Source organism: Tasmannia lanceolata, unplaced genomic scaffold (assembly GCF_043159265.1).
Source record: "Tasmannia lanceolata isolate RefF3 unplaced genomic scaffold, GAP_Taslan_0.1 ptg000008l, whole genome shotgun sequence".
NCBI classification, from domain to species: domain Eukaryota; kingdom Viridiplantae; phylum Streptophyta; class Magnoliopsida; order Canellales; family Winteraceae; genus Tasmannia; species Tasmannia lanceolata.
In genome coordinates this window covers 63,973,088-63,984,451 of record NW_027518685.1, presented here as the reverse complement: position 1 = coordinate 63,984,451, position 11,364 = coordinate 63,973,088, and the positions used below count along the sequence as shown (strand labels likewise).

General features: G+C 42.7%; 2 protein-coding genes across 2 annotated transcripts; both read left to right on the top strand.

Annotated features, from left to right (window-relative positions):
- Nucleotides 1-361: 361 nt before the first annotated feature.
- LOC143883154 (uncharacterized) lies at nucleotides 362-1,141 on the top strand. Its single transcript, XM_077386507.1, has one exon. The coding sequence runs from the start codon at nucleotides 362-364 to the stop codon at nucleotides 1,139-1,141; it is 780 nt and encodes a 259-aa protein (XP_077242622.1).
- A 75-nt stretch (nucleotides 1,142-1,216) lies between these two features.
- Nucleotides 1,217-1,966, top strand: LOC143883153 (uncharacterized). Its single transcript, XM_077386505.1, has one exon. It carries the CDS (start codon nucleotides 1,217-1,219, stop codon nucleotides 1,964-1,966), a length of 750 nt encoding a protein of 249 aa, XP_077242620.1.
- The last annotated feature ends 9,398 nt before the right edge of the window (nucleotides 1,967-11,364 follow it).

Genomic DNA, 11,364 nt, shown 5'->3' with positions numbered 1-11,364 from the left:
AACATATGAGCACTGCCATGTAATCTTGTAATTACTAATTACATTTACTTCGCTAGTTCTATGTTTCTCTCATACAATATTCATTCTAATGTACTCCCTACTGTGCAGGCACGATGCAGAGTTCAGCAGGGATTTCCATAGTGATATGCATGTTAGTGATGGCATTGAATGCGAGGATGGTAACAGTATAAAGGGTGATGATTCATTTGGTGATGATGATTTCGTAGAGGACAGTGTGCGCGAAGGTGACTTTGGTGAGGAAGATGAGTGCGAAGCTGTACGCCCCCTCGTTGGTCTATAGAACGTTGTGGGCGAGCCGTTGTGTAATACGTATAGAAGGGAGCGGTTGGAAGTAGATGAGATGGTTGTAGATGAATTAAATGAGGGACGTATAGGACTTGAGGAGATGAAGGTGGGGGGAATTTTCCCGAATTTGAAAGTATTTAAAAACAAAGTGAAAGAGTACGCAATTGAACGGAAGTTTGTATTCGTCCCAGTAGATTCAAAGCCTACAAAGTATGCTGTTAGATGCAAGGATAAAAGTTGCCCCTTCAGAATCAGTGGGAGAATTTCTTTGGATCATGTTATGGTAAAAAGGTTTGTGCCAGAGCATACATGCTCAGGTACTATGAGGGGTAATGACCATCCCCTTGTCACAGCAGCTTGGGCAGCAGACACCTGTCTTGGGTTATTTCCCTGCCCAGGAGACGTGAGGCCTACTTTGATAAGAGCATACATCAAGGATAAGTGGGGTATAACCATAAGCTATGTGAAGGCTTTCAATGCGAAGATCATTATACACGAAAAAATGTGTGGAAATGCCGAAGCGTCTTACCGCATCCTTCCTGCATATGCTGAAGAGATGGAGAGATGCAATCCTGGCACCATTATGTGTGTATATCGAAGTCGTGAGCTATGGACGGGTGGAGATAGTACATTTTGTCGTTTATTTTGGTCATTCGGCCCTAGCATTCGCGCCTTCAGTCAAACAATTAGACCGCTGATACTAATTAATGGGACACATTTGCGAGGCAAGTATAAAGGAATTTTATTAGCTGCCACTGCAGTAGATGGTGACGGTGGATTATTTCCGTTAGCATATGCAGTGGTTGAGAATGAGATGTATGAGAGCTGGCTATAGTTTCTTCGTTTACTCCGCCAAAGGGTGATACCAGCAGAAAAAAACAACAACGAATTCACTATTTCCTCTGATAGGATGAAAGGTTTGCCTAGAGCTATAGACGAAGCATTGCCGGGATCATACCATAGCTACTGTATTCGTCACCTCAATGCCAATTTCCTGAAGACCTTTAAGAGCCAAATACTTTGCAAACTTTTTTCGAGAGCCGCATATGCTTTAAGGGAGAGAGACTATAAAGAGACAATAGAATATATTAAAGCGAAGAACGCAAAAGCAGATAAATGGATATCTGAGATTCCTAAAGAAAAGTGGGCTAATGTATACTTTAAAGGGTCTAGGTGGAATATGTTGACAATTAATGCCGCGGAGTCCTTCAACAACGTATTAAAGGGCGCACGGGAGTTACCGATCGCGGCTCTAGTCAATCACACTAGATGGAAAGTACAAGAGTACTTCCACCTTTGCCGCAAGGCTGCTTCTGAATGGAAAACGCATTTGACCCATAATGCAAAAAAATGGTTAGCCAGATCATGTCTGTATGACAGTAAGTTTACTCCCCGGCCGTGTAGTTGGAATGAATATGAAGTGATATCGTCAACTAATACAGATCGTGTGGACTTAGAGAAGCGAACGTGTACGTGTGGTCTTTTCCAAATTATGGGATTGCCGTGTGGGCATGCCATAGCAGCCATGGGAGTGAACAAGCTGGACAAATATAGGTACTGTCAGGATTGGTTTTTGGCTTCAACTTATCAGACTACATACGACGACGTGATTCACCCTACTTTAGATCGCACACAATGGCCGGAGCCACCCATGTTTTAGAAGTATTGTTGCCACCACGAGTAAGAAGACAGCCTGGACGACCCAAAATAGTACGAATGGAAAGAGGGCTACAATTTGGACAACATCACAACTGCAAATCATGTGGGGAACCTGGACACAACAAAAGAACGTGCAAAAATCCCCCCCTTGTAAATCGTCAGTTAAATATGACGCCCATCGGTCCATCCGCACCTACAGAAAATAGGTATGTTCCATTATTACTCACTCGATATGATTTATCTATCAAACCCATCATTTTATTGATTGTTGCAAGTTTTTCTTGTAGGTCTAGTGTCTCTTTCGCACCTCCTTTCTTTGCTTAGGGATGGAGTTGTTGGTTTGTTTGTACAAAGTGGCATTGATTTTGGGACACTTCATACTGCACATAAATATTTACTCACACATAATTTGTATAAATTAAACGTTATTTTAGACTTATAGTATTACATTGGTTGTACAGCCGATCGTGACTGTTGTAAAAGTGATCATTAATGTATCATTGGTGTTGGAAATATCATTGGTTTTTACTCACTACCGAAACGTCAGTCGCCCCACATTGTTTGGATCATCGAAAGCGTTCATTTGATGCGCCGTCACATATATAGGGTGTGCTCAAATAATCAGGTCCATCGAATGATCGTAATCCTTCCATCTGTGGACGAAAAAAGTGTACGTACGATTACTCGAAAGTTCGAACCCAGCGTCGGACTTCCGAATGACTTCCAGCGGAAGCGCAATTCCACTGGACTCCCGTCGGAAGTCTGAAACTGTCTTTGAAAATTCGAGGCGGAAATCCGAATAAACGTCCGGACATCCGACAGAAGTCCAGTAGAGTTGCCATTCTACTGGAATTCATTCGGAAATCCGAACAGTTGTTCGGATTTTCAAGTCGAATTTCCGAACAAATATTCGGATTTCCGAAGGAAGTCCACTAGAATGGCAACTCTACTGGACTTCCGTCGGATGTCCGGACGTTGTTTCGGATTTCCGAGTCGGAATTCCGAACACAGTTTCGGACTTCCGAATGAAGTCCACTGGAATGGCAACTCTACTGGACATCATTCGGAATTCCAGACGGTTTTTTGGATTTCCGACTCGGATGTCCGACCACAGTTTCGGACTTCCGTCGGAAGTCCAGTGGAACAGCGTCTCTGCTGGGAGTGAATCGGAAGTCTGACGCATGGTTCGGACTTCCGTGTCAGAAATCCGAAACAAGGTCCGGAAATCCGAAGGAAATCCAGTTGAGTTGGCATTCCACTGGCTTCAATCGGAAATCCGAAAGGTTATTCGGATCTCCGTATCGAACGTCTGAACCATCCGTCGGACTTCCGACTGATGACCAGTACAATAGAAAGCCCATTTCAATGGACTTCATTCCGAAGTCCGAAACAAAGTTTCAGATTGCCTATCTAACACCAATTCAAATCCCAGTGTTTCGAAAGGGGAATGGGGTTCGGAGGGGTGTATGGGGTCTTCATTACCATTGCTTGTGTTTGAAAGAGGGGGCTACCTTATACAAAATGAAACCTTTAAGAGGAGTTCGCCCTAATATCAAAACATTGTACTGCCAATATCAGCGAAAATAATAAATTGCAGATTACATTTATAAATAGTGAGAGACCAATGGCGGGGGGAAAAATTAGCACCTGCCTCTTGGTTTCATTGAACATAGGGATTGAAACAAAAAGTCCCAACTGTGTCTAAAACAAATAAAAAATTTCAGTGTGAACAATGAGTACTACTACTAAAAAATCATATGAGACAATCTCTTCTGTAACATCCACGACTTCTTCAACTTCCACTTCTTTGGCTTCATATTCTTCCTCTTCATCACTAGCTTCGCCATCTCATGCAACTGTCTCCAGTGCTTCTCCCATCTCCCCCATTCTTCCTGCAACTTCTTCCGCTTCTCCCGATCCTGGTCACTCAGAAGCTTGCTATTGAAGGAGCAGATGTTGAAGCCATTCCTCATCCACGACTTCTTCAAGTTGGCAGTAACGCTGAAGAGAGCCAGGATTTGGAACAAGGCTTACCTACAAAGAAGCACAATTATCATAATGAATAACTACAACATTTTGATGTTTCCCAATTGTTTGCAAAATATCCACTCACCCTAGCAGGTTGATTTCCGCCACCTACTTCTGGAACGAAGAGAGCAAGTATCGGATCAGCTGCCAAGCAATTGAAGTATAATACATGTACAACCAACAACAATGTCTCCCAGGTAAGAATGTCAACAACTTATAGGGATACTGTCCCATAGACCCCATTCAACATTTTCGAAAGTAGCGAAGCTCGCATAGCCGTAATATCTTTCTGGGTGAAATCGAGGCTAGCATCACGGGTAATGTATTCAATCTCTTTCAAAACGAACAGCCCACGGTCGTGGCTGCAAAACATGAAGAATATATGCAAGAAGAAGAATTAATCGTTTACGGAGGTTTCGTAAACTGAAGTAATTGCACGTAACATACATGTTACCTTGTAGGGGCCGATCGACCACTACATCAATGGGGAATGCACTTATATCAATGTCTTTGACCCTTCTGAACCATTTAACAAGGTAATCGACCTACAAATCAAAAATTCCGTACGTTAGGGGAGTAGTAAGAAAAAATTAATTAATAATTGGCCTACAAATCAAAGTAAGAGTAGTACTCACAAGGGGTTGCACCCTCCTAGAATCCGTGCGACTGTAAAGAGAATCGTAAAGAAGGAAGGTACGATGCCCCATATCCAACACTAGAAGAACCCAATGAATCATATCTATGTTAATTGGAATGAGTACTTTTCGTATCTCTTGAAGAGGGATGTTCTGTAGACGATTTACGAATCTGGAACATGCATCGAGACGTTCACATCTTTCGTCAAGAATAAGTTGCTGCAACCAGAAAAATAAATGTTACAATTGCCCGCAGCTTCAAAAACAAAAACCATTACTTATAAGTGAATTTAATCTCACAGCTAGATGGGTAGCAACGCAAATGCATGATCCCTTTTCTGTTGTTCGCAAACATTCGTCCCGCAAGTTCAAGTAATCCGTATATACATTAACAATCTACAGAACATACCATAGGTCAACGAGAAGGAATTTAAGAAGATATGTGTAGCAACGCATTATTCACTCTTTACGTTACTAACTGAACCATATAACATCTTACCGGAGATGATAATCACCCTCTACGATCGGTTAGTATAAGCAAGTCTTATTTACACATGTGGTACCCATCACTGTGAATGACTCTGTCACTGCAAATGGAGTAAAAAGTCACCTACCTCTATGGACCTTTGGTCATATAATTGTACTGAAACAACCTATGTATGAAATTAATCAGAGAAATTAGAATTCCAAAACAATGTAGGTTGTACGAAAATTTACCTAGGTTCTAGCACTGCCAATGCATCCACCTTCATCGCTGCAAGCCCGGTGATATTGCGAAGAGCATAAATGCTTTTCCGGTTGCTTATGACATACGATGAACTGAGTGCTCTACTAGGTTGTAACTTCCTTCGACGTTGCTTCACATTTTTTTCAATGCTCCCAATCAGTTTTTCATCTTCTTTCTTATTTGATTTCTTACTCTGACTGAGGTTCAAATCAGGACTGTCAAGCAAAATAACCATATTAGCTACAGCATCCCTGACATCCCTAGTAATTAGGCTATCAGTAGAGATATGTTCTACGCTATCATCAACTATGTGTTTCCCCATATCATCTACAAAAACACCATCCCCTACTTCCCTCTTCGCAGTCACTATCTCGGCTTCCCCATCCATATTGTCGTTCTCTCGTTCCCTCTTTCTCGTTATCTTCGTTGGGATATTATTCCCTGACTCCAAACCTTCCCTCTTTCTGGAATATCTCCCGAACAAATGAGTTTTTACCTCCCTCATTTCACGTTCAACTCTGGTTAACCTCTCCAACAATGAACTCTTTGTAACAGATTCATCTACTTCGGACTTCTCATGTGCCCCACTTCCTCTCCTACTCCTCCTCCTTCTTTCCATCCCCTGCTCTGCTGCAGTTGGCGCCATTGAATCCCCCACTACACGCACGATTGGACCCATGCCATCCCCCACTGACCTCTTTGTAACGGAGTCATGTACCTCAGACTTCCCATGTTCCCCTCTTCCTCTCCTACTTCTCCTCCTTCGTTCCCTCCTCTGATATGTCGCAATTGGCCTCATTGGATCCCTCAGTACAGGCACAGTTGGACCCATGCAATCCCCCACTGCAACCACAATTGAACCGACTGAATCGCAAGGAATACTACCATCGTCGTGTTGATCATCGAGTCGAAGTAGAGATTCTTCCCTTGCCGTAGCTTCGACCCTCCTAACCACCTGGAATACATTCCATATTATTAATTACAAATACGACTGTAAAAATAACACGAAAGACATACAACGACCAACATGCATTATACTCTCACCTCTGAGGCTTTCACCGTCCCATGAAGAATACAGTTAATCAACTGTTGATGCTCCATCTTCTTCGTATTCATCTGAGCGGTCCACTTAAATAGACGCGGATACGCATGAGGAGAATTAGGTGCCCATAACGTGGTATGCTCAAATAGCCATACCTGATATCAAAGTAGATTATATCCGCATAAGATAGAAAGAAAAAAAAACTATATGTAATGAATGGAAAATTACCTGTAAAAGGATAGAGCAACCCAATATATGTCCCTTTCCACGGAGTGCAGCATGTGAATCTAATGATCTGACCAAGAACTCATGAACGGGATAAGCCCATGCAACATTTCCTATAGTCTCCCGATCAATATACGGGAAGAGGCAAGAACATGCCTTCTGGTCCCTCTGCGCAAACAAGACAGTGTTGCAGAATAACAATATCAAATGCTTCACAGTCGACTTCACGAAGTCTTCTTCGTCTGAATCCATATCGGCATGAATAACCTTGACCACCTCGTCAAAGGTGGCGGTTAGACCCCCAAACCTCCAACCATCCACAGTATCCCTGCTAGACCAATCAAATTGCGGCCTTTCCCCAATCATACGTAAACCTAATATTTTCGCTACATCACTAACTAGAAATGGGAGTACGATGCCGCCCAAACAAAAAGCTTTCCGTTTTGGGATCCCATTTATTTACCATTGTCGTCAAAATCTTCTTCCGCAACTCCACATCTTCGAGGCCCTCATGCAGAATCAAATCTGTAAATGGGGTCTCCTTTATAAAATCCCTATGCACATCCCGTAACCGAATATTTTGTAGGGACTCGTGAAAGCGTGACGGACAGCATCTAGATAAGACATATTTCGCCTGCAAAAAATGGCACTATTAAACAGTTGAGCTAGAAACACGAGGAGATGCAGACGGAAAATAGAACAGTTACTCACCATGACGAAGATGGAAAGAATTGATGGGAAAGATCAACAATTTTCTTAACTTCGTCTGTATCTATCGAAACCAGCAACAATCACTTCAAACACAATATTAGTCTATTCAAACACAGTATTACTCCATTGAAACAACAAGGATAGAGAAACCATATGTAATCACTTTAAACAACACAGGGCTCCCTAAGTAACTTGAAACAACCATACGTAAAGATCATCAACACCATATATGACAACCGTAGTTAATCCCTTCAAATTTAAACGATCAAACATCGCTTCAAACAACATATGGCTCCCCAACTAATAGCAACCATAACAAACCGTACGAGACTCAAGCTAAACCATTCAAACTTAAACCACCAAAAATCACTTAAAACAACCATAGCTATATAGATACTTGAATCAAATTCATAAGAACCATCAGAAACATACCATGCAAGCAAGACACAGAAATATAACCATACTAACATTTCATCCATCCATCCATAATAACATATGAAACCCGTATATAACATAACATCCATCAATCCATAAATCAACCACAACAACCATAATAACATACGATCCATATACATGCCAAAAACAGTAAAGGGAAAAAAATTTGCACAGCAACGGTCTAATGATCTGGGGGCAATAGATGGCGGACCAAGTTGGTGAGTGAAGAAACCTGCTCCGTGAGTGAGGTGACCGCTGTGCCGTAGTCCTGGCGGAGGGAGGTCACTGCCGTGGCGTAGTCCTGGCGGAGAGTGGAGACCTCGGTGCGTACCCCAGTCAAAGCTTGCTGAATTGCCAATTAGTCCTGATGATGGGATTGTAGAAGCTGATGAACCGCGGTAAACTGCCCGTCAAGGTACTGACGATGTGCACGAAGCTCCTGCACAACAAACTCCTGTGATGCAAAACGCTGAGTCGGCTGACGAGGAGGGGGAGCAGGGCCCTGTATATCAAGCCGCATGGCCTTTATAGTTTTAGCATTGAACACAGTAGAGGGACTAAGGCGTTCTTCACCACCTTGTATCAACTTCTCATGGTTGAAGACATGCGTGAGAAGCATCCCGAATGGTAGACTAGCCAAGGCCTTCGTCCTCGTGTCCTCCATGAACCTAAGGAGGATATAGCCAAGGTGAAGGGGCGTGCCGCGAAGAAGTCGGTGCATAAGAAAAGCCTCAAAAGGCCGGACCATGTCAGCATTGCCTCCGCGAGGCGTGATATTGCTCGTCAAAATCTTGTGTAGGACTTTACACATAGGGCTGAGGGAATTGTAGGATACGTTGGTTGACCCGTCAGTAGGTGGGCCTTCGCAACCAAGCTCCCCATAGGCGGCGACCAGATCATGTATACAGGCACTAATGTCATCCATATTACCAGGCCAAAAGTAGATTTCGTCGCCTGTGGTGGGAAGAGAGACAACTTCACAAAACTTTTGAACTGTCATATGGATGGTTTTATTGTTTACTCTGGATTGGAACACCTTCAAATCTTTGTCGAATCTGTAATTGGCATAGAATTGCTTGACGAGAATTTCGAGTCACAGTAAATTTCGAGAAAAATTGACCCATCCAAAGGCCAGAAATAAGGGTTTCACATTAAAAACTTCGACATCTTTAAAAATGACTTTCCTACCTCGGAGTATGCCCTTCATTTCTATACGACCGAGGGACCCAACCTCTACATCTGCATCCTCATTGCCCATATCCTCGTCAGAGGCAGGAGGGCTCACGGATAGCCTTCCCACACCATTTACGGGTGGAAGACCCTTCATCTACATTCACATTCTTCTTTCTTTGCTTCGCGCGCTGCATGACTATAGGGGTTTTGGGTTAGGTGGTTAGTGGGGTTCACAAAGTAAAAAGGGAGCCGCTTCCGGTCCTTGTTTGCAGAAAGCAGGAGAATAAACTTGGAGGGGAAGATACTTCAAGTAGAAGATAGTTGAAAAGTTTAAAATAAAGATACTTCGAAGAAAACCATGTTTCAGATAGTTCGTACAAAACACACTATTTAGAGACTTCGAACCACTTGAAACCAATGTTAGGATAGAGGAACTACGGAACCACATATTAGAAAGTTCACAAATACGATTAGTGGAACCACATATTAGAAAGTTCAAACCACAATAACTGGATAGAGGAACTACGGAACCACAAATTACACAGTTTGAACCAGTAATACTGGATACAGGGTCCATGGAATACTGGTTCCAACTTGGGCAGAATATGTGGTTTCATGGATCCAGCTTCCATGGAATAACGGTTCTAACTTTCAAACCCCTAATTGAAACCCTTCAAACAAATTCAAAATATTGCAACCATTGAAAAGCATTGAAAACCATGGAAACCCCAAATGAAACCCTTCAAACCATTGAAAACCTATATGCAAACATTGAAACCCTAAATGAAACCAGCCAAACCATTGAAACCATAAATGCGAGCGTAAACCATTGAAACCCTTTCAAACCAAAATTAAACTATTGAAACCCTTTCGAACCAAAATTGGTTCCAACTATATACAAAAAAGAAACCAAAGATGAACCTATTGAAAAATGCCGAAATAGAGGATCCTTGTTACGTGCAGAATCTGTACCAGTTATTTAGTTATTTTCTTTTATGTTAAGTATATGTAGGGTCACTCCCATGTATGTAATGGAGTTGGTTTTGAGTGATTGTGGTGTCAGTTATGGAGTCCTGTTACTAGTACGTGGAGTCAGTTGTGGAGTTGTGGTAGCTGTCATTTGGAGAATTGTATTGTACTTAAACTCTTTTGTCACGAATGAAAGGCAGACAACTTTCTTCTCCTAAAAAGTATACTCTTTCCTGTAGGTTGGCTCCCTCGAAGTAGCCATATTTGAGGATAGGAAAATCCAACAGAAAGAACGTAACAGATTTGGTATCAGAGCTAAACGGTTCTGGTCTGGCGGACGGAACCCGCTTAACGAAATTGGATGACCGAGTCACAGAATTGAAGGAGACCACCATGAGAATACAGTGGGGACTCTACAGCTTCAACTGATGAATGATTTCCTTCAAAGATTTTCCACACTAGACTCCAACTACGAACAGCTTACATGACAGCCTTTTCAAGATAGAGCGGAGGATTCAAACCGCCAATCCGTGAATAGGCAACCCGCGAGTTCACCAACTGATGGGAGTGGGGGATCGAAACGCGGTCTACCAGGCTGGACTTTCGTCGGTTCGAAGGTGCGGATCCATGAGGGTGGGTTTATCATGCGGAACAGTTGTTCCGTTATAATCAAACACCCCCCAATCAAAAGTTGCAACTACCTTCTTCCCATTTAGAAGGAAAGGGGCTACAATGGTTCCGATGGATGGAAAAAGGCGGAGCTCTTACAGATTGGGACTCTTTCTACAAAGCTCTTTAGGTTCGAATTGGGCCGATAGAGTTTGAAGATCCTACAACAGCGCTTGCTAAATTGCTTCAGACCACAAGCGTATCTGCGTATCTGAGTACAAAACAGAATTTGAAGCGCTCGCGAACCGCACCGAAGGTTTGAACGAGTCATTTATCATAACTTGCTTCATTGGTGGCCTTAAGGGTGATGGTGGGGAATGGAGAAAAGCTTGCAAGTGAAGGCTGTTGTTTGGGAGTTACTATAATCATACAAGGTTTTCCCATAACCACTGATTTTTATTTATTACAATTACGAGGTTGTGATGTGCTTCTTGGAGCCCATTGGTCGAGGACCCTTGGCCCAATCTTGTAAGATTTTGCTAATCTCTCTATGCAATTTACAATTGATGGGAAGACTCACCAATTTAAGGGTGAGGTGACAAAAGAGGTAACAGTCACTAGTGGGGATGGCATCAACAACGCTTCCAAAACTGAAACAAGAGGAGTACTTCTCCAATTATTTAGTGTGGAGGGGAGTCTGCCGCAAGTAAATCCCAACTCATATCTGAAGACATTGCTGGCTGAATTCCAAGATGTCTTTCGAGAACCAAAAGGACTACCACCTCAACGCCAAATGACCACCGATTTCCTTTGCTTAATGGAACTTAGCCAATCAGTGTTAGGCC

What these genes read in the sequence shown, in the direction of transcription:
- LOC143883153 (XM_077386505.1), top strand. Translation starts at nt 1,217, where the DNA reads ATGAAAGGTTTGCCTAGAGCTATAGACGAAGCATTGCCGGGATCATAC.
- LOC143883154 (XM_077386507.1), top strand. Translation starts at nt 362, where the DNA reads ATGGTTGTAGATGAATTAAATGAGGGACGTATAGGACTTGAGGAGATG.